The following is a 24,161-nucleotide window of genomic DNA, read 5'->3' as shown; positions in this document are numbered from 1 at the left end:
TTCAAAGAATGCTGCCAAGAAGTCTTCTGGCGTGGGAATGCTATATATATATAGTACAGACCAAAAGTGTGGACACACTTCCCCATTTGTTTCAATGAGAAGGTGTGTCCAAACTTTTGGTCTGTACTGTATATATGCCATTTTATGACTTAGTAAAAAGTGGATAATTTCAAAGAGCACAGCATGAGTTAGAACATTTTCCCTTTCAAATCCATTTAACGACTTAGGAAATTCCCTGAATGTCACACTACAGCAGAAAAACGTCGGATCAAACCTAACAGAGTCAAAACTGAGCAAAAAGCACTTTATTGAGCTCTTTATTTAGGGAATACAATAACAGTGTGGCTTCTTGTTTGTCCTTCTTTCCGTGGGAGGTATTTTAGCTGAAAGCAATCTTTTATTTTCCAATTAGAAAATATAAAACATTTCACTAATTACATTATTACATTACATTTTATTCAGCAGAAGCTTTTATCCAAAGTGACTCACCACGGAGGAATACAATCAAGCTACGACAACAGAGAAGATCAAAGTAGGCGTAGATAAAACAGTGATTAAATAAGTGTGGCTGAGTGCCACTAAGACGTTCAAGTGCTCGGGAAGTTAGAGGGGGGAGTGCAGTTCACGATAGAAAGTCTTCCTGGAACAAGACCGTTTTCAACACCTTCTGGGAAGAAAAGAGGGATGCCTCTGCTCTTGTGGCCACAGGTAACTTGTTGGCAATGACGTGGGGGAGCAGCTTTTGATAAAGGCCTTGTAGATATGTGTACATAAATTATGCAATATAATGCTTATTTTCTCCCCTCAGGAGATCGATATATTCATTAAAGGGGACCTATTATGAAAAACAATTTTTTTCTTGCTTTAACATATATAAAGTGGTCTCCCCTCAGTCTGCCAACTCAGAGAAGGAGGAAAGCAACCAAATTCTGCAGTGTCTGTACAGCCGCCCGGATGATCCGTCCAGTGTGATGTGGCTTCTACGAGCCGTTCAGATTCTGCTCCCTTTCATTACGTAACCAAAATGCAATTTGCATCGTTTGGCCTCTGATGCGTGAAACCACGCCCACAACTAACTCTGGCCGGAACAACATCAATAACTCCGGCGGCCGGAGCTTCCGCCATTTTTTCGTAGCAGTGTATCGCGTCATTCAGGCAGCCAATCAGCACAGTGCCTCATTATCATAGCCCCGCCCACTCAGAATCCTGCATAGAGAATGAGGTTAGAGAATGGGATGCTAAAGACATGGCTCAGAGACTGAATTTCTAATTTATTTAGCAAAAACAATCAAAAGCTTGTTTTTAAGACATTCAAGGCCTGTTTAAAATAGGTATTAGATGCCATAATAGGTCCCCTTTAACAGGGCATTAATATTTTTTATGTAAAGCACTTTCTGTTGCATTTTATGTATGAAAGGTGCTTTATAAATAAAGTTTGATTTGATTTGATTTGATTTGATAATAGGTCCCCTTTAAGTCACCCATTACAACATTCCCAACCCATGAAAAGGAAGCAAAGGTATCCTTCTCAAATGGAAACATGCCTCCCCCCCAACACATGATCAATGGATACGAGATGTCTTACAATGCCTTCAGTTAGAAAAGTTAAGATTTTCATTGAAAGGATCCCTGAAATCTTTCCAGAATACCTGGGACCCCCTGTTAGTCCTTATAAGAGAACTTACTATCATTCCTGATGCTGACGAGGTCTCCTAGTTCTAGTCTTCTGGAGAACAGGTGACCCTTCCTCTTCCTTTCTATCTTCTGAAATTTCTTCCCATCTTGCTATACTAATTTCCCCTTCTTGTCTATGAAGCTATTTTTCTTTTTCCCCCTTTTTTTTTAATTTATTTATTTATTTTATTTTATTTATTTTTATTATTATTATTTAACCAGTTTACTTATTCGCTTTCCCCCCTTTATTAACGTATGATTTTATTTTTATTAACTTAGTCATTTTATGGGTGGGGGGTGGGGGGTGGCGGGAGTGGGTAAAAGCTCACTATAAAAATTGAAAAAATAATGTAAACAGGATTCGATGTGAAGATGGAGCACACCTCTTCTTTCCGTTTATTTTTCCTTTCTCAAGAGATTCCGATATATTGTGCTCCTTTTTTCTTTGTTTTTTTTTTCTTTTTGTTATTCACCGTTATTATTATTTAATTGTTTTCTCTGATCAGCAAGCACCTGTACTGTATATAGTAATGTTCTACTCGCTTTGTTGCTCTTGTTATTGTCGTTATCATTGTCCTGTTTACAATAAACAAATTTATAAAAAAAAAAGAAAAAAAAAGGAAGCAAAGGAAGCAGTAAACTCCTTCTTGAACCAAACTGGCTCAGAACAATTAAGATTTAGGATTAAATCAAGCAAATTGTAATGTTGTGAATAGATATACTGCATCAACTATTCATAAAATTGAACCAAAAAGTAACAATTTGATGTCCAGCTCAAAATATCTGGTGCATAATTTATCCAGCAGCGTGACATTCAAGTGTTAAATTACAACATCGGCTCCAGGCTCGTATTCTGGTGAGTTATCTTCAGCATCACATCATTCATTAGTAAAGGAATAAGAGAACAATCACAGCCAAAGTCCATCAGTCCAATCAGAAACTTCCCATTTTTCCACACTGGTTCACTCGCAACCAGCTTATAATCAATCACCTGCGCAACCGATGCCGGCGTAACATGTCGGGTTTGGGATGGATGACACAAATGAGACACCATAGTAATGCTGGAGGGCAGAGTTATCCGTTATCCTGGGTTTCTTCTGTCTCTCTTTTTCTACAGCATGGTGTAATACATTTCCTTCAAGAAAGGGATTATGTTATCCTAGTAGTGAAGGTTACGCACTTCCAAACTCAGTTTCTTCATATTTATTCACTCATTAACATCTTGCCTGTCTTCTATCATTTATCAAATCAAATTTAATTTTAAACTGCAACAAAGTTTAGTGAGTACTTGAAATGCGTATCCAAAAAAAACCCCCACTCCACTCTGGATGGGGTCACGACACGAGCCAGCTCGGATGACTTGCATCGACTCGTGCAGGTAGGGTACCGTACATGCACACGTTTAACCCGCGCGACTTTGTTGGTGCAAAATGACCCGGCTTCATTATGTTGAAGTGGACGGGCTGTGAGATGTATCGGCATTTTTGAATTTATGCTTGTGAAAGGATAGAATTCAAACCCCTTCATCATCCCTGTGAGCAGGAACTGTCTGTGTGGTCTGACTTCCAGCCATGGGCTGACCACTTACAGTTTGTTAGGGAAGGTTTTCCGTCAATACTTTATTCATGAGGAATTCTCCCACAAAGGGTTTTGTTGTCCTGAATTTGAATAAACAGGCTGTGGCGAGCTTCGGTTCCCAACTGAAACAAATCACCTAATTAAGAAGAAATGAGCAGATAGAATCGATGCCCATCGCTTGCGGTGTGGCGACACCCGTCTCAGCAGCGAGAGCCTATGAACACCAACCAAAAACTGGCAGAATCAGCCAACTTACTTAAGCATGACTTCAAAGTATTGTGAGGAAAATATTTCCATCACAGGAAAGATCAAATCGACAGAATGAAGAGAAAAATATTCATACACATGCAAATGTTTGAGAGTGATATCCAAACGCCTTGAGAGACGGACAAAAACTAGACAAAAATATTGTGTTTCACAAAATTATTCAACAAAATTAACACAAAACTTGACGAGTTCAAACTTACATACAAATAGGATCCTGATCATGTTCAGTGCCTTGGAGTTGGATGCAGTGAACAGCGAAAGCTCTTCGGCTGATTAGTGTCTGAATGTATTTACAATCTAATCTCATCCGTTATTTCATCAAATTGCATGTAGCCTGCTTTTCAAAATACATGTTTATTGTAATTAGAAATGTACAAGACGCGGCTTTAATCACAAATTAATTTCCAAAACAAATGACTTGTTTTGACTAACTAGGCTTTGATTACCGCAGAAAACTACAAACTGCTGTTTGCATCTTTTTCCATAATCAACGCACGGAGAAAGTCTTGGAAAGGAGTCAACGAGGATTACAGCTTGCAGTGGGAACGAATGGATTAGTAACTGGTGACTCGGTGGAGTTGATTCGATCGTGGGTATGATTTATTCAGATCAGACTTTATTTTAAGAGTAACTTCAAGGAAGAGACGAAGACGGCAGCGATGTCAGTGATCAATATTATATATGGAATTGTACTATGGTAGTTCTTAGACTGGAAAATGTTCAAACTGATGTGAAGAGACATTAATATTTCCATTTTATGCACAAGGACATACGGTACATGACTATTAAATTTTCATTTGTACAAGGTCGCCACACGGATATAGATAATAGATACTGTTCCATAATATGGATGCAAGGGAAATTTGGATTTAGCTTGGGATTGTTGCCATTACTCATTTATTCATTTTGGATGCAAAAAGTGAAACTGAAAAATTCAAACAGGCTTTAACCTGTTATTTTCGCTTCGGTAAGGAGGCAGAGAGCATGAATACATTTAAAGACGTGTGTAAATGTTTTAAATTTCTTTGGAACATATAGCAATGCTTTCTTACACATCTATTTGCCCCAGGCTACGCCATAACAACCCCTTTCTGAGACACACTTCAAAAAAGGTAAGGTAAGGTAAGGTAAGGCATCGCTGTAATGTGCGTTGGCAAGTTTTTTTGTTGTTGTATTTTTTCTTCCAAGTTCTCTCACATGTTTGCAAGAAATAGAAACCTCTCATTACATAAATTCAGTTTCATGATATTCTCAGGGGCACAGCCTCCGGCTTTGAAGGATCTCTCACCCTTTGGTTTTATCAGTATTCACCTCCCAAATATCATGTCAAATCGAGGCAGATGCTCAACAAGAATTGACAAGTGTTTGGCCCACCTTAGTTCTTAGTTATAACAATGTATCTGTTTCACATAAACGTCACTGATATATGTATATATTTCACCTTTACAGGAATTCCTAAAACACTCATCTGTCTGTCTTTGCAAAAAAACATGAAACAGCTTTAGTCACAAAACTAGGATATTTCTTTTTTTTTTTTTTTGCTTAGACTTTCACCTAATTGAAAATCTTTCAGCTTGTAATGAGCATAAAATGTCACAGCCAAAAGATATGGAATTGGCATTTAATCTGCACAAGGGAACAGTAATCGAGAGGTTTGCTAGACACGGAGGGAACTTTGCTCCAGGATTAATAACCACAATGCAAAAAGTATCAAATTCAAGTGGAGCCTTGCAAGAAAGTTTATTCATTTTATTAATATTCCTCTGAGTGAATTTAAACGTCTGCGATGAGGTTGATGAATGTCTGAGAGTCCAAGTGGGAAGCAGTCTGCCATATGGACAATAATCACTACGGCCTACAACATAAATGGATTTGAGTGTGTATATTCTCAAAAATATAAACCCAGATAGTTTAGGTGGAAATAGTGATGTTTCCTTACTGAAGCAATGAACCAGACCCTGAACCAGATGTGTGGTTTTGAAAATTGATGAATTGAATTTAAGACCACATTTGACAGACTGTCAAGTGATGTGGATATATATGTGGCCGGTTATCGGACACCTATCTTAAAACCCTTAGCTTACCAGCCTGAGAACAGGCCTCTGCTGTCAAATGACACATAGGAGTCAAGGTGAGTTTAATGTGGTCGTGTCGTGTTTTTAAATACAGTAAGTACACATGGTTGGATGCGTTTGGAGTACCAAAAATATCTTCAGCTGTAATATCAAGTGTGGTGAAAGTGATTAAAAAGATGTTCAAACAGTCACGAGTCAATAAGTCCCCACCAACACCACCACTTCCACTTCCACTCGGCCAGCGTTTCCCCATCACAAGCCTCGATCATTCACCATCTTAGGGCTGTTCGATTTTGCCCAAAAATAAAATCTCGATTTTTTTCTCTCAAAATCCGATTTTCGATTACGATAACGATTATTTTGTGAATTGACAAAAGGCAAAGAAATGATTTCAAATATGCTGTTTTTTTATTGAACATTTGCCCCATTGGGCTTTAAGTGCAAACTTTGCTCTTATTAAACCAAAAATGAATGAATAAAGTGCAAAGCTCTGTAAAATAAGTTGAAAAAAAGTTTTAAAAAATATAATAAAATATAAAGTTTTATCTCTGAAAAAAAAATCAGCAAATCAGCACTTGCACTTGCAGCACTTGTCGCAGTTATTGAGAGGTATTTCCATCAATCATTAATATGTGTGTAGACAAGGTAAAAAAAAAAAAAAAGAAAAAGTGAAAAATCGATTTTACGAGTTTCACGTTTTAACATCGTTCTAATTACATAATCGCGATTACGATTTAAAATCGATTAATCGAACAGCCCTACACCATCTGTAACGTTTTTATAGTATGAAATGGGTTGTTGATGTCTTGTAACAAATAGGGAAGACATTCTCTATTTCGATAAACCATTTTAATGGTCTTAATGGATGATGCGTTCCTTACAGAAGTTCACGCCTGCTCGTGGACAAAGCTGTTTTGTTCATGGATGGTTGAATGAGTGTGCAGAGCAATTGCATGCCAACATTTCAGCTTGTGTTGATGTTAATTATACAAACCGCCCACCATGAGTGGCTGTGGGTTGGTCTGGAAGGGTCCAAGGATGACGCTGAGCTATAAGGAGGCGGGCTTCTTCGTTTCAAATGCCACAGGGGGTTTATCCAGTAATTATAGAGACTACGAAAACAACTGAGACTGTTCTCAGGTGCTTCAAGACTTCCACCATCATTTCGGTGTGAAAGAAGTCACCCACATCAAAGGTGAACGATTATCGCCCAGTGGGACCGACTCCATTTGTGATGGAAAAACTAGTCACTCAGCACATCAAATCCTTCATCCCACCTACACTGGACACCTCCTACTGCTCCAGTGGATCCACAGATGATGCTGTGTCCCTGGGTCTGCACCTGACCATGAGACACCGGGACAACAACACCATTTATGTCAAAACGCTGTTCATTGGCTTTAGCTCAGCGTTCACGCTCTGGTTTGAGAATTGCAGGGTGTCTGGCTGCAGGACCGTAGAGAGAGGTGGAGAGCACAGCAGAGAGGATCATGGGCGTTTCCCTCCCCTGCCCTCCTGGACATTATACAGGACACGGTGCATCAGGACAGCCTCCAGCATCACATGTGATCACACACACACACACACACACACACGGTTCTCCCTGCTACCATCAGGTAAAAGCTTCTCAAACAGCGCAATCAGACTCTGGAACAGTTTCGGCCCTCAGGCCATCAGAACTCTGAACACTGCGGGTTCTCACTGGCCTTCCCTCTCCTGGCACCACGTGACCTCTCTAACACACACACACACACACACACACACACACACACACACACACACACACACACACACACACACACACACACACACACACACACACACACACACACACACACACACACACACACACACACACTATATTTAGTTATGCTTATGGGTAAAATACATATTTCTATTGCACCACTATGTACTGCAGTCTTACTGTCTCGGTATCATGTACATAGTATTCTATAACAACTGAAATATATCTAATAGAGGGGATAAATAGAAATGGCAGCTCACATCTCTGTAACATATTGGGGAATTGACAAAGCTCACCTGACATGACTTAAAATAGTCACTCCATTATAGAGTGATATATATACATACATACATACATACATACATACATACATACATACATACATACATACATACATACATACATACATACATACATACATACATACATACATACATACATACATACACACATATATATATATATATATATATATATATATATATATATATATATATATATATATATATATATATATATATATATATATATATATATATATATATATATACATTGTTTGGATGTTAACACAAGGTAACATCTGTCAGTTTTTGTCCTATTTGCTGCAGGATTTCATCTGCTCGCCACCCGCTCGCTGAAGCAGAGAAATTCTTGCTTCTGTGGATCATGTATTAAACAGATCAGTTCCGCATTGAATTAAATTAAATATAAATAAAGGTTAATCTGAAAGGAAAGATAACTGCAGATCTCTCCGGGAATGCACTCCGGCTCTTTGCAGCTTTCCCCTTCTTTGAGCTGGTCACTGTTCTGGTTCACTGATCCATGTAGTCCCACTGGCTTTCACAAAGACCGAATCTAAGCTGCATGCAGGTGCATCAAGGTCGCAAGCGGGATGATTTGCGCTACATCCACAGTGTTAAATTACTGAGAGGCCAAGATATGAGGGATTAGGTATTGAGGATCAAATATCAATTAAAAAAAGAAAGAAAGGGAAAAAAAAAACGTTCTCAGGAGACGGCGCAGAACGGAGGGCAAGAAATCTGTTCAAACATTCATCAGGTGGGAAGACAGTTGCACAATTTGTCAATGTTACACTGAATCTGCTTGACGTGTTCTAATTACAAATTAATGCTTAAAGAGCTAAACACCAAGCTGAAACATGAGGACTCAGTTCTCGCCGCAGTTATTAAACATCGGTCAAAGTTTCCCTCAGGGACTTCTACTCTTAGACTCGTGATGCACAGAACACTGGATGAGTTTCCATCGAGCAGCATCATCATCTGATATATCCCAATATGATTTGGTAACATGAAAATGAACATGAACATACCAAGCAGGGCCATAAAGGACACTGTTGTTCCAGAACGATGAGTTCTGCAACAGCTGAAATGAAGATCTCAATGTCACTGAGTCTGTGAGGGGCCGCAGCGAGCCAGACCCAGACAGAAGAAGAAGAGCTCTGAATGTACTGTCTTCAGTAGTTATTTAGAAATGTAATTATTCATAGAATTATTATTATTTAAATGTGTCTACCTGCTCCATAAAATGTGAGTGCCACAGTGAGTTTCTGATTGAAACATGTTTACGAGATTTGATTTCCCGTCTGTGCTATCGGCAGTCCTCTCTGGAGGATTGTCAACAGCGCTGGCAGATCAGAAGAAACATGAGGAATGAGCCAGGGATGTACTAATCAGATCTCCACCACTCGGTAAAGACAAATATGAGGTTTTGAGCTGCATCTCTGTAAACATCTGTAAACATCACTCCGCTTGCCTGATTTTTACATATCCACTCGTATGTTGAATGAATAATTTATACTAAAACATGCAAATGCATAAATATACAAGTCTGCCATATTATGCTAACTTTAAAGAAGGAAACATAATCCCAACCGTAAAAAAACAACATCTTTTGAGTGGTGAAAATTCAGTGTTTTATTTCCTACATCAAGCAGTCGTCCTGGTCGAGACGCTCTAATAACGATTTCACAGTCTCAGATTTGCTTCGGTTCAGCAGAGTGATCTTACAGCAGGAATCAGGAGGAATTCTATCAAATATTCTATAAATATTACTCATCTTTTGTATTCTTCATGCGAACTAACAAGTTCCTGCTGAACATCTTGTTAGAAAACTTGACGTTCCCTGCGGTGCAGTTCCTCCCTGCACCGCTCACAATTTAACCAAGAAGGAGGCCAGAACCTCATAAATAAAACCTTCTTTTTGCTGGAAATGTTGATGGAGGAATAGCTGAGGGGCAAAATGTAAGTCAACGAAAGAGATGTTGAAATATAATAATGCCACGGTACTAGTAGAAAGTTATATTTTACAACGTAGAGCACTGATTTCTATTATACTACAAACTTTTAATGTTTGACATTTTGCCGTGACTGATCCGTCTGATGGGTCCAAACTCAGCATCTCACAAGATAACTCAACTCATTCTGTTAGTAGTACAGTTTTAGAGTAATTCACGTCACTTTGTGGTTGTTAATTAAAAGGCAACAATGCATAAAGCAGCAAACCGTGGTAACCGCCAAAATGAAAATTGAATCTACAAGTGTCTCATTATTCTGAGTGCTCATATTATGTAACGCTCTCTGTGCTTTTCCCCATAACGACCGCATCCATTAGCTCAATTTGACCACATCACAGAGCTGTGCACCCACACATTAATACAGCAACACAAATAATTGGTAAAAAAAAGGATGCAAGAGAACTGTGCATCTGAGTGGGAAAAAGGACTTACCGATGTACTGGTTCCATTCTGGGTTTAAGTCGGCTTGATTGGCCAGGCAGCCCTTCATCACGTTAAGGCAATAGTTCTTGCATGGTTTTACGGAGGGCATGCCCTGACAAAAGGGGCAGTACAGCATCTTTGTCAGAGCTCGTATACAAGGTGGAGTGCTGCTCACCTGCAAAGACAGAGTTTAACAGCAACCATCAGTGGCTGAACAGCTCTTTGAAATCCACGACAGCTTTAATCAGGTTGATCTGAGTGATTTATGCATGCCGTGTTATGTCTTTGTACTTATATTCTCTGTAACTGTGCTGCGAGTTGCCTGAGAAATCATTTCTGTTCTAATTTTACACATTGTTCGAGAATAATTGACAGAATAGTTCATATTTCATACGGTGCAATTCAGAAATGCCACGAGACATTATATTCCAATGATCAAACATGCTCTCCCACTCTCACATGGCAGACAATATGGTGTGCATAGAAATGTCTCCTTATATAAAGAATCGGGTTAATATCAATCATTAGAAACTGTAAACTCAAACAAATATTACTGACTGAAGTACAGCAGATGCCAAAGTTGTATAAATTCTGCCACTAAATAGTTAAGATGATGGATTTGAGGCTGAAACCTGAAGGGAAGGATGTTTTATTTTTTGTTTTGTACAATTTCAGAGTGGAAGAAGAAGAGCGGTGGTATTTAAAAGAGTACTCAAGTAACTTTTGACAAGGATGCATGTGGCAGTTTGCTTGTTAGGGTGATGAGTCACTCGTTTTCATCATTACGGTGAGTTCAGACAAAACACAAGGCAAACTGCATTGGCGGTGTGATCGTGTGTAAAGTCAACAGAAGGATGCCTGACAGGTGTGGGTGCACACAAAGACTGTTTGTGTGAACTGGAAATCTTTCAGATTGAGCAAACATTTTGCAAGAGTTCCAACATCCCTGGTTGTATAAAAAAAACAAAAAGATTTTGGACAAGCTGGCTGACTAGAAGGGCTTAATCACAGGTGGTAGAACATGTAAAAATCTTAGGCTTATAGACACGGGGCTGTATTCTGGACAGAGAACTAATTATGTTTGGATATCCTGTGTTATTATTTTTCTTTATTTTGATTTCCAGAGATGAGTCACCTAAAGTACAGATACATCACTCTATTAAAATTTCAGTCACTTGAGGACAATCTGCTGTCTATTTACATAATACAAGCAGCTATAACCCCAGAAGCATCTTGATTCATTGTTCAAAAATTCCAGATACTTTTATCTTGGCTCTTTTTTCCATCCATTTTTTAAACCTTTTTGGTGTATAAAATGTCTTTTCCTTTTCGCTTCTAGGATGTCTTCAAAGAAAAGCGAGCCGAGCCACAAGTTAAGCTGATATTGACCTGGTATTGTTGCTCTGGACAAGATTTGTCTGTAAGTATTGGTTATGACATATATAATTCTTTGATTTGCATAACATCATATCATTATTTGCATATTTACGTTAGTTATGAAAGTGTTTGTTTTGCATGTGCTTGCATGTAAAAAGGTAATTTGTAATGTCAGGTGATACAACACTTTGTATATTTCAGTTTTACGATGGTCAAAGAGAAGGCAATAGTCAGAGGCCATTCTTCAATAAACCAGCTAAAAGAGAGAAAAGTTTATTTTTTTGAGCATTGTTATCTCACTGTCTAGCGGGTGAACACCAGAAAAACTCAGGGCGAGGACAGCACATTCATGCCTAACCATCTGAAACATAATACAGCCAAAGTTGTCAAGCAGCACAGTGGAACCAGGAGGTTCTGGGTTCGACTCCCCGCAGCCTGTCTGGGTAGAGTTTGCATGTTCTCCCTGCGCTTGGACGAGTTTTCTTTGGGAACCCTGGCTTCCTCCCACAGTGTAAAGAAAACAAACACGTACAGCAGGTTCATCAGCCAGTGCGAGTGTATGTGGCCCTGTGATGGACCGGCGACCTGCCCAGGGCGTCACCCTGCCTTTCACCTGACGGGAGCCGGGGCAGGCTCCAGCAGATCGCCGTGACCCTGAGCAGAAATAAGTGCGTGTAGATAACAGATGCGTGGCTGGATGTTTGTGGTAGAGTAAATAAGTCATGGCTGGTAACGCTTTGCATCTGCTCCACTAGTTTCAAAAATACAACTTGTGAAAAAAAACATAATAGCAGCATTTTAAGAGTCCAAAAGGTTTCACAGCAGGTTAAAGGCAGATCCGATGTAATGTCACGCACAGTTGATGGTAGTTGCTCAGGTTAGTGGTATCTTTGAAGGCAAGTGCCGCCCCCCTCCCCTCTTCCTTTCCAGAGACCAAATGTAATATGCTGCAAAAGTCCTCCAGTAGCTGAGTAAACATGCAACCATGACCTCTGGCAAGAACCCTGAATTAAAATAAGCTGTCCACATAGCAGGTAAGGGTTATACACCTTCAGTTGGTTTCTTCTTCATATTTACCACTGCTGATGGAGGAATGTCTGTTTTACCACTGTAGCCATTACGTTTCTTACTATACTGAAGCTTGAATATTTCTTCTCACTTCTAAGTCACTTTGGATGAATAAAAAAACAAACAAACAAAAAAATCCAACATCTACAGTACTAAATGATTAACTGTGGACGTAAAAGTCGTTCAGTTCTTGCAGAGATTTTCCAGCTGGCTACAAAGAAGAAAAAAAAAAGCTAGAAATCAGAGTTTATGTGGATCCAGCAGGAAATCCTCTGGAGCGTTTTCTGCAATCGTGTGCTCAGACCTGATAACGGAAGTCTTTTCACACTCTCTTCTGATGACCACCCAGGACATTATTGTAAATATGTTCAGACAAAAGTCTCATTGATATCAACACAAAAACAGACATTGCTTTGTTGGTGGGAAGCCTCATCCGCCATCATTAATGCGCTGAAAATGCAACAGTAATTTCCACAGACTACTTGATGCATGTGGTGTTGCCTCTTATGTTTTCTGCCCAGGTTCCACGGCAGGGTGTCTTCACTCTTAATATGTTGTGAGAACATAGTGTATCTGCAGTGGAGAATCTCCCACTGTGACGTGGATGTGTGAATAACAACTGCAGAGAAAGTGCAGACTTAATACATCACACATTATTCAAAAACGTTCTCAAATGTAAATGTGTGTAAACAGCAGATTTTTTTCCTTTTCATTTTTTAAAAATATATATATATAAAATTTGGAAAGCAAAATCCTTTCCAGCTGACATAAGCTCTTTGGGAAGAGCACCATCACTCAAAGGCACCCTGCTGTATGGTCCTTTGTCCTTTGTGAAAACATGATCACACAAGAAAACCTTCCCAGCATCCTCACAAAGAAATCTAAGGTCAGACGTTTTCAAAAGAAGACAAGTCTAATCTATTTTGGTTTGTACAAAAAGATCCATCCATCTATCAACTTCCGGTTTCCCACCATTGGTTTGCGGGGGCAGCAGCCTAAGCAGAGGACCAGACCTCCCAGTCTACAGCCCCCCTGTGCAGCTCCTCCGGGGGAATACCAAGTACCAACTATCTTACTTCCGCATTGACCCTCACGGTAACTAAGATTCGTTGTAGTTCATCAACTGACTGGTAGAGGCTGGCTCCAAAAGTGAGTCAATGCCTATTTACCCGCATGTTAAAGGGGACCTAGGGTTCGATTCCCGCCGGGGATGCTGTGGGCGCTGTGGGCGCTGAGGTGCGTGTTAGTTCCCCCATGACTTTGGCGCCCACACCCTGGGTGGGGTTGGTGAAAGGGCCTTTCTGTGTGGAGTTTGCATGTTCTCCCCGTGTTCCCTTGGGTAGCAATGTGAGCTACCCTCACAAAAACATGCAGCAGTCCTGGGCTATACATGCCCCCTCTGGCCAAACGGGGCGCCAGGTGGGGTGGGGAGGATCTAGCCGTAATAACGTGATCCTTCCACGCGCTACGTCCGGCCAGAGAAACCCCAGCCTGTCTGGTGAAAAGATGCGGCCTGCTCACTCCTCAGGTTAAGGAGGAGACCTGAGCTCAGTGCAGGGCCCTCCCGGGGTTGGTAGAGAGGAGCCCAGGGGCCTCATTTATAAAAGAGTGTGTAGGATCCATACTTAAAATGTACGTGCGCCCAAAAGCAGAAAATGGCGTGCGCACAAAAAATCTGGATTCATAAAACCGTGAGCACGCACACTTGCACACAATGGGGTAAATCCACAAAAGGATTGCGCGGCTTTTGCGGCCGCTAAACCGGTGCAAATGACACAAAAAGAGAGCGTCTAATTCACAAAGCACCCGCAAAAGGCAAATTGCACCACAAACTGCGCTGCCAAGCAAATAGTGGCATTGTGCGCCTTTGCTATTTGCATGCATGTAAATTAGGTAATATTCATACATTCGGCGCAAAATTGCCCCCTTTCTATGCAAATAAGCCTCATTGCAAAAACCGTCTAATTCACAAAGGCCAGCGCTATTTGCCACACGCAAAAATAGTGGAGCAAATACCGTCTTTTCGAAGCGTGTATTAACTGCGCGCAAACTCACTCCTCAATCTCTGTTTCTCTCGCTCTTCAATATCATTCAAGCCTGTGTGATACTGAATGATATTAAGGGTGAAATCTACAGTCAGACATGACTGTACACACTCAGATCAAGTGGGGTTGTGGACTTATCTCGGATTTAAAAATAAAAATAACAGGACGGAGCTCAGGATTCATCCATACAGTAGGGGCTGCTTTATTACAAACAATTCCACCATATAAACATATAAATCTAGAATGTGTGTGTTTAACAGCTGACCTGTAGGTGTGTGTAGCAAAACACAGAACATGAATTACCGTCAGATCGTTATCTGGGACCTCATCTATAAAGCTTGCTTGCGCACAAAAAGGGCCTGAACGGTCCGCGTCGCCGCGTAACCTTAGCCGTATGCTTTGCGTCGATTTAACGCGGAACCATAAATCAGCATTGAAGAGCACCGAGGGGAGGAGGGAGGAGAGGGAACGGGGCTCTTCGCACAGTGTCTTGAGGATTTACAGGCTGAGCCTACCGTTAGTTCTTAAACTGTAAAAAAAAAAAAAAAAACGGGGGGGGGGGGGGGGGGGGGGGAGACAAAAGCATGAGTTTGAAAAGTGGGGGGGCATGTCCCCCCTGTTCCCAGTGGAAATTGCGCCCTTGCGCCTCACAGCGTTTTATTTTCACTCGCTTTATTTCTTATTTCTGCAGTTTTCATTATGGACCAATCTGTGTGCTGAAATATGGAGAAATGGAGAACGCTGGAAACAGCTCCGCTCACTTACTCAGACAAGGGCAAATTGCACTCAGCTCCAAAACTTTATGGGCATGTTTGCGCCGGTATATCATTAGAGCAAAATCTTTTGTGAATAGGACCTTAAGGCGGGGCAAATTGCGGGCGCAGATGCAGCGCAATTCACAGCGCTATTTGCGGGCGCAATCTGTTCTTTGTGGATTTACCCCATTGTTCGCTTTATAAATCACAGTCCAACTGGAAGGTTGCGCACGGGAATTTGCCTGATATTCCGCCCTCTACATGCCCACTTCATACCATGAATGGTCAATGCAAAGTACTTGATGACTGTATTTGCATATAAATGAGCCAGCATGCGCAGCGCCTGCCTGCAGCATGTTTCTGCTGTGCGTCAGGATGAATGAGACGTGTCGAGCCAGGCAACCGTGCCACTAAATTTCACGGAGACTGAGATCGAGATGTTGTGGAAGAGGTGGAGGCCAGGAAAACGACATTATTTGGTGGTCACAGTGAAAGTATAAATAGTATATAAATAGTATAAAATAAAGCGAGTGAGTGGCAGCACGCCGTTGCTGCGCTAAACGCCGTGAGTGCCACGGACAGATCTGTTGCAGAAAAAAAAGAAGCAGCACCAGAGTGATCCAAGCACTGACACTGTGCTTCAAACACAGAGGGACACGATCAGCTCTATTATATTATAAGTCTGATATGTGATGACATTAAAAGTATGACATGAATCTGGCTGCATTTCACCACCTCACCGCCTGCGTCGCCAGTTCCCCATATCTTCAAAATGTTCGTGCGCTAGGGTCAGGGTTGGAGTAAAGATACACACATTTTCCCGTTATTTTTTTTTTTGCGTAAAAGGTGCCGTGCGCATCTTTCAAGCCCTGTTTTGTGCGCATGCAAGCTTTATAAATGAGGCCCCAGGACTGTCACTTAGGTAGGAGCACTGGGTGATGAAAAATTGGGAAAAAATCAGGGATAAAAATATAAAAAAAAAAGGGGGCCTATTATGAAAAACACGTTTTCTCTTGCTTTAATATATATAAAGTGGTCTCACCTCAGCCTGCCAACTCAGAGAAGGAGGAAAGCAACCAAATTCTGCAGTGTCTGTACAGCCGCCCGGATGAACCTACCAGTGTGATGTGGCTTCTATGAGCCGTTCAGATTCTGCTCCCGTCGTTACTTAACGACGGGAGCGATTTACACAGGTTGGCCTCTGATGCGTGAAACTACGCCCACAACTACTGTAACTCTGGCCGGAACAACAACAACAACTCCGCTGGCCGGAGCTTCCGCAATTTTTTCATAGCGGTGTATCGCGTCATTCGCATCATCGCGTCAGGCAGCCAATCAGCACAGTACCTCATTATCATAGCCTCACCGCCCACTCAGAATCCCGCATAGAGAATGAGGTATTAGATGCCATAATAGGTCCCCTTTAAAATCTTCAACTTTAGAGCTTAAAAAAAAAACATTTACAGCCTGGTTGAAAAAAAAAATTCGGACTCAATCGTTTGGTTTCACGTACATGCCAGGAGAGTTTATATCGAGCAATACATTTCTTTTGAATATGATTGATTGACCGTCAGCTCAGCCAATGGCTAGCAGCTACATGTATCACTCCCTTCAGCTAAATCGTCATGCTAGCGCGCTTAGCGAAGCAATCACCCAGCGTTGGCTAAACACAATGGTTATTTTTGATTTTGCTGTCTAGTCAACATATTAAACGGTGTATCCTAGTGATGGCAGCTCTGCAAATATTTCGGCAGGGTTCGGTTGAAGGAGCTGGGAGCAAAGCTAACTCTGATTGACATGCAGGTTGTGCGCATTGCAGCCGGCTTCTGAAGCAACTTGGCTGTGTCGTGCAAGAAGAAAAACGGACTTCAGAAACCACTGACTAATGCGTCGCCCACTGTTTTATACTGTCTATGAGGATTACAGAGGCATTCTCAGGCCAGCCCAGAGAAATAATCTCTTCAGAGTGTCGTGGTTCCTCCCCAGTTGGACACGCCCAAAACACGTCCTGATGAATGCATTCATCAACCGTCATCGGCTCCTCTCGATGAGGAAGAGCCGCAACTCTACTTTGAGTCCTCTTTGTGTTATGGTTGAGTGGAGTGGACCCAAGTGCAGGAGATGAAGCGCCAGGGGTTTCAACACAAAAAGTCCTTTATTAAACAAAAAGTGCAGCTTGGCAGACATTCCAAAAGTAAAAAGAGCCTTAAACTGAAATAAAAATAAATCCATATGATGACATGCAGTCGGCCAGGCTGGGGGAGAATAGTAGAGACTAGCAACAATGAAGGGAAAGAGAAGACAACATACACACTACACTGGGGCTGAGGAGACACAGGTGCAAACAATAGGACAGATGGGAACAAGAGAAGTCAAACTCGAACTAAATGCATCTACAAAGACTTTCAAAATAAAACAGGAACTAATCAAAACCCAAAACCGTGACACTCTTGATGACTGAACTTCTCACCCTATCTCTAAGGGAGAGCCCAGCCAATCTACAGAGAGAAATGCAATCTTGTTCTTTCGGTTAGTACCCACAGCTCATGGCCATAGTTGAGGGTAAGAACGTAGAATGACCAGTAAACAGAAAGCCTTGCTTTGTGACTCGACTCTTAACCACAGCAGACCTCCTGTTCCATTCTGCCCCACTGACGAACAAAACCCCATGACAATTAAAGTCCTCCACTTGAGGCATCACCTTGTCCCCTACCTGCACAGGAAATTGCAGCTTTTTTCGACATAAAAAAAGGAAGGTACAAAATCCACCATCAATTCTGCACCACAAGAGGTGAAAACCAAAGGTTCTTTTTTCTGCCATGAATTTGATCATCCTGGAAAGGATGAATACAAAACACAAATAACTGCGTAAGAAAGAGGCTAAGCAAAGCTTCCCATATCACAACTCATTCAGCGTAATGCTTGTCAAATGAATTCCACAACAGACGGGCGGCAATATCTAGACGTACATTTAATTCATTTGCCTTTTTTAGGGAGGACAGTAATTGGAAACATTTCACAGTCTAAAATGGTACTTATGGCATGTCAAATGGATGGTGCCAATAATTGGATAATGTTTCAGCCATTAATCGCTGAAACCAAGAATGTAATTCATTCAGAATTTGGATTCTCTTGGGAAAGAACAAAAATCTGTGTTTCTAAGACATAGGAGATGTACATTGTGCATAAATTAAAATCCTTCGGAGGGGTTGATGATTTCAGTTGATATGACATATTCACTATAAATGACCCGATTAAATTACAGATTAGACTTCTTTTGATTAATGGAGGGAATTTGCACAAACTATTCATGAAGTCTTACAGTAAGCGATGGGGTAACTGCAGAAGAGACTGCAGCAAACTAATTCATCAGCTGGATAATCAGATGCTCAAAACTCAAGCAACACTAGAAGGTTGTAAGACAGAATATATCAGACATCTGAAATAACATTCATCCTTGTCCATGAGAACTAATCGATTTGATATCATTAAATGAGTTGTGATGACAGGGAATTCTTACTTGTATTACTCTCAGCACCCAAATGGTTACACTTGGGAGTCCTGTTGAGAAATGAAAGCTCCTGAGTTGCTAATGGATTATTCTCATTGTCCTACAAAGAAGCAGAAAGTGCTTTATTCTGCTTTTTATTTCATTTATTAATTTACTTATGAAAACTTTTTCTTTTAAGATGACACCCTGCTGCTTTTTTACGATTGTGTTGTCACCTGAAGAAACAATAATACAAGAGAACAATTATTTACAAGTCTTTGATGTTTCTTAAAAAGAGATAAATAAATGAGTTTTGACTACAATTGGCTCTTGTTGTGCTCGACATGAAAGCCCTTATTACAACTTGCTTTGAACAAAAGCCCGTGTTAAATGGCTGTGCTGATTGTGATAAAGAGCCTTTTACTCCTCATGCCATGCTTTCTCTGTAACGATGATATAACTCGGCCCGCCTGAAGGCTGCCGCCAGAGAAAACGCTTTACTCGCTTTACTCTTTCGAGGCGATAACATTCTGGAAATAAGATTTTTGTCTCCCAGTTTGTAAATTACTAGTTTTTAGTGCCCCCAGCACAGTCAGTTCGTTTACATGCACAGCTAAGGTCATAGCTCAGCTGGGCCATTTAACTGGGCTTCGTTCTTTGTCCCAATATTCATGCAAGCGAAAGGAATCGATCCACTGCAGCAAAGTGAGACAGACCCGATAGACGGTGTTAGTGCCCGCTTTCAGCTTGGTAGGTTGTAGAATTGGGCAGATGCAGTTATTTCTATTCAATTTAATATAATTTCTTTACTTATATTGCCTCCAGGCAGTGGTCCAATTTGAATTATTATTACTTTGTTGTTTTTTCTTCCAAAACGTGTATTCTTTTACATTCCTGGGAAGAAAGCATCTTAAATACACGTAACCCTATTTTATGACATTTTACTACTCAATGCAAACACAGTGCATATCTTAAGTGACAGTATTAATGCTCATTAATACGTCATTTTCAGTAAATAGTATCCATACTAACACTTTCATATGTTCATGAAGGCTTGTTTTAAGAAGATGCATGGTCATTGGAATGAATTAAAGTAAAATCAAGCTTTTATAAGCCTCTTGTATTTATAACAAAAACAACAGAATACGTTCATCCTGTTTTTATTACATTTCATTAAATTATAAAAATTTCTTGAACTGGTTTAATTTTTAGCCATCCACCAGACGGTCTTCTTCGTGGGTGCATTTTTTGAGATCTTTTTATTTTCCCCCAGATTGAATTTGTGGTTGAAACCGCAGCCGTTCTGCCTAGAAGAACTAATATTAGCTGGGTATCTAGAATGCTTTTGGAGCCGCGGGTGCAGCGAGAGGTTTGGGCTCCTGCAAGGCTCACCAGGCAGCCTCACCCCACCTTCACACAGGCAGCCAGTCCAAACAGTCAACACACTGAAGCTCCTGGACCAGCCAAAGATACTTCCATCAAGGCCAATATGGATTCAGAGAAGAACATCTTTAAAACATTTGCAGCCTGGTATCTGGGGCCCTGAACAAAACAATACGTGGAACAGTTTTGTTGATGGTGTTTTTGAGAACCTAAAACTCAAAAGTGAAAATACAAACCCAGCATCTGTAAATGTGGCTGCTGCTTGTTAAATAATTCCATCATCAGTTTGATGTTTTGGGATTTTCCCCTCAGGAAATATTTATACAGAATCAGGATTGACAGAATTTTCAACCGTGAGATAATATTGATATTGTATCAGCTGAAAAGAAAAAAAAAAAGAAATATATTTTTCCTCCTTGCACTAACATCTACCTGCAGTTACAAATATTGTGCATCTCTCAGCTCATTAATATCATTTAATTAATTATTAAGAAAATCAATAGTTACATAAGTAGCAACTGCATTAATGCTCTCTTCAAAAGAAAAAAGAAAGAAAGTTCTGCATCAATTATTTAGTCAATTTCGGTTTAAGTCCAAGAGAGCAATAAGCGTGGAAGCTGGAGGCGCCGTGAAACAGACACCTCCAGCAGAGTGTTCCTTTTCATTATGTTCACACTCAATTCATCAAGATGAGTTTATGCCCGCGGGATCAAAGGGCTAGCTATCCAGACACATGACCTGGATCTCAGGTCCCACTTAAATGTCAGGAGGTGAAGCCGGGACGTGCTGGCTTGTGGGAAGCGCTGGGTGTAACCCAGTAAACACGTACTAACAACACATCCTCTGTGACAGCTTCTAAATGAGCCCGGCCAATATAACTGGTGTGGGATGGGGAGGGAGGGAGGGGGGCTGATGTGGACGCAATGTCTTTAAGGTTCATCAAGTGCACTTGCGGTGACAACAAACGAGGAAAGCAGTCTGGATTTCTTAGAAGGGAGCAGCATCTTTTCATTCGTATTTTTTTCCCTCTCTGTCAGAATGAGGGCTGCTATATTTTCATTGGCTTCTGGTTATACGGCAGAGAAGCTCCATAAATATTAATCATAATGATAATTGACTCAAACTGATTACAGGAAGAAAAAAAAAAACGGCACTGCAGTAAGTTAGTGCATCTCTCCGCCCTTAAGTCAGCGTGCAGAAGCAGCTTTGTTGTTGTTGAGTGAAACTAATTCCAAGCTTTAGCGTTTTGCTTTCTCTTTTATCTAACTTTGTACACGATCAGAGCCTCACACTCTCCCAGGGCTGTGTGATATACAGCAGAGGCTGCATTAAAATTACATTGCATCAAACAGAAAACTTGGCAACAGCATGATTAATGGTTTGTGTTTACTGGAGGAACAAATATTAGGTGAGAGGGAAATAAACAGTGATGGCAGAAATGTCTTTCCTTAGCTGTTTCATTATCTGGGCATTTCTCTTGAGCAATGTACTGTACACACCAATTCAACACTGTTTTCTAGACACCATCTGAATGAGCCACTGTGACCCACAAATTTCCAGAAAAGATATATTAGTCAGACAGTGTCTAGAAAGAAAAAAAGGCTGAGTTGAAACGCAAAACAAACAAGACCCCAAGGAAGTTAGAATTAGAGTTCTAATTAAGCTGTTGAGTATTTCTTCTCCAAAATCAACAAATTAAACCAATTCAGAGTAGTTGTTGTTGTACTGTAGGGCTGGTGGACGAGAGAAACTCAGATCGAAATGAGATTAAAATGGTGAGATGTTTTTACCTTGGACACTCTCTGGGCCACTTCCCGGCCAACAGAGAGCCCTTGGACAAATGTGCGTGCAGCGATGAATGCTCGGGTAATCTGAGCCTTGAGCTTCCTGGGCACGTCTCCAAAGGGCTTGAGCTGGTCCGTGTACTTACTGATACACTCCAGATAGTCCTCAGTGATGACGTATTGGGAGTTGAGCAGCGTGAACATTCGCTCCAGAAGCCGCGACCAGAAGTCATTAAGCATTTCCTCCAGGTTGACGTTCCCTCCTGTGTAATAGCGCTTCAGCTCAGCAAACAGGTTCTCAAAGACCTCAGAGTTCTGCATGTAAGGCTTGCCATAAGTCCTCACAAACATCTCATTCAGGGACCGCTCTGTGTTCTCCAGCAGCTCCAGGAAGAATTCTGGGACAAGAAACAAAAGAAAGTAAACTGTCATCTCTCATCCAAACTATCACAAAAGAGTGATTATGTTGATCAATATTATTCTGTACACATTCATGTAGCCTACAGATGTTATTTGATAAAATGCACTGGCGATCAAATCAATATCTGTAAAACAGAAATACAGGAAAAAAAAAGAGATTGAACCTGTCAAATGCTGAGTACAACACTGCTTGTAAAGGAGCTCATATTACATGTTTCATGGAAAATACACAGATTTTACTATAAAAGAAAAAAAAAACATTGCAGTAAAATGTGAATAACTAGCATTTATAGAAGAATGGGGGTTGGAAATGTGTAGCAGTTGAGGAAAAATGAGAAAAATAATTAAACTAGAACAATCTCATCATGCATGATAGACTTTTATTTTCAAGAATTAATTGCAACTACAGTACATGTATGTGTATTGGGCTTCTTTACTTCTACCATCATGACATCTCACACTGCATAGCATGCATCTGTGTATGGTCCTGTACAACATCAACAATGTTATGTGCAGGCCATGTGATGATGAGACGTCCTGAATCGTAGGGATGTTGAAAAAGCCTCATCCACATGTCCTGATGTTCAACAGCGAGCAAAAAAAAGAGGAAAATACCACTTAAATAGTACCTTAAGGGATATGCTGTTCCAGTCATCATTTAACATGAGAGACATGTCGCTTTAATTAATACATCATATAATCCTGCATTTTAAGTGGCTGGAGAGTTGAGCCTCTAGTTAGTGTAAACTCTAGTGTGTTATGGCCGGTAGTCACAGCTGCAGCTACAGGACTAGACTAGAGCAGCTGGTCTTAAACATAGCTTCATTGTAGATATGCTATAGAACTACGCTTGCAGGGGGAACCAACATGATCCACTGAGCGGTGCCCCTCACCCCTCCTTCTCGCTTCTTCTTCTCTTTCCTTTCCTCAGATCAACCCTCAGTTATTAATTAGAAGTATCTCATAACCTGTTGTAGTTTGTAGTGCTGGTCAGTTCACCTCATTTTCTCTTCTGTGCATGTTTGCAGGCCAGAGGTTCAGGAGCTGCATGCTGCCCTGCACTCCCCCTCTCTGATCATCCCACTGCTTGCTTCCACCTGTCAGTATAGATGTCTCTGTTGGATATCTACGGACACCCTGACCTGCAGTCCCACCCTCTGACCACCTCAGTGCCTGCTGTCTACCCTTGATTATATAGTCATCCCTGTGGTGCACTAGCTGGCCATTGTGTCTGTGTCTCTCCTCTCTGTTCTCCATTCTCTCTGTCTGATCTCTCTTTTCCTGCTCTTCCCAGCTGGCCTTCAGCAGGAGGGCCCCCACTTATGATCCTGCTCAAAGTTTCTTCCCTCCAAAAGGGGAGTTTTTTCTTGCTTCTGTTTGGCTTAAGGTTTTTATACCTGCCATTGTTTTTGTAACAATTGCTCGGGGGTCATTTTCTGGGTCTCTGGAAAGCGCCTACAGACAACTTGTGCTGTAATAGACGCTATTTAAATAAAATTGAATTGAATTGAGGAAATCATCGGGTTACTGACGCTGACAGAAAATCATCTCAGACAATCTATGGTCGCTAGAGCTTTGAGCCTGACAAACAATTTGGGGAAATAACAAAAGATATTGTAAGATTCTTTGATGCAGTGTATAGCGAAGTGGAATCATCTGCATTTGGACTGAACTACCTCTTGGGAAGTCTGGCAGCTGTCTTGAATATTTTCCACTTGTTTGTCACTGTTGAATGATATTACACATCACTTTGCATATTGATTA

General features: G+C 40.9%; 1 protein-coding gene across 1 annotated transcript in view; it reads right to left on the bottom strand.

The window, feature by feature from the left end:
• LOC133445902 (glypican-6-like) overlaps positions 1 to 24,161 on the bottom strand; it is a 106,352-nt gene that overhangs the window by 40,172 nt on the left and 42,019 nt on the right. The window contains exons 3-4 of the mRNA XM_061723426.1: positions 21,984 to 22,375; positions 10,085 to 10,250 (exon numbers count right to left, since the gene is read on the bottom strand). Of these exons, the coding sequence (XP_061579410.1) occupies positions 10,085 to 10,250; positions 21,984 to 22,375 (558 nt within the window). The remainder of the gene's footprint in view (positions 1 to 10,084; positions 10,251 to 21,983; positions 22,376 to 24,161) is intronic.

The sequence above is a fragment of the Cololabis saira genome, chromosome 6, assembly GCF_033807715.1.
Source record: "Cololabis saira isolate AMF1-May2022 chromosome 6, fColSai1.1, whole genome shotgun sequence".
Classification (NCBI taxonomy): Eukaryota; Metazoa; Chordata; class Actinopteri; order Beloniformes; family Belonidae; genus Cololabis; species Cololabis saira.
Note: the sequence above shows the minus strand (reverse complement) of the source record. Positions and strands in the feature narration are given on the sequence as shown.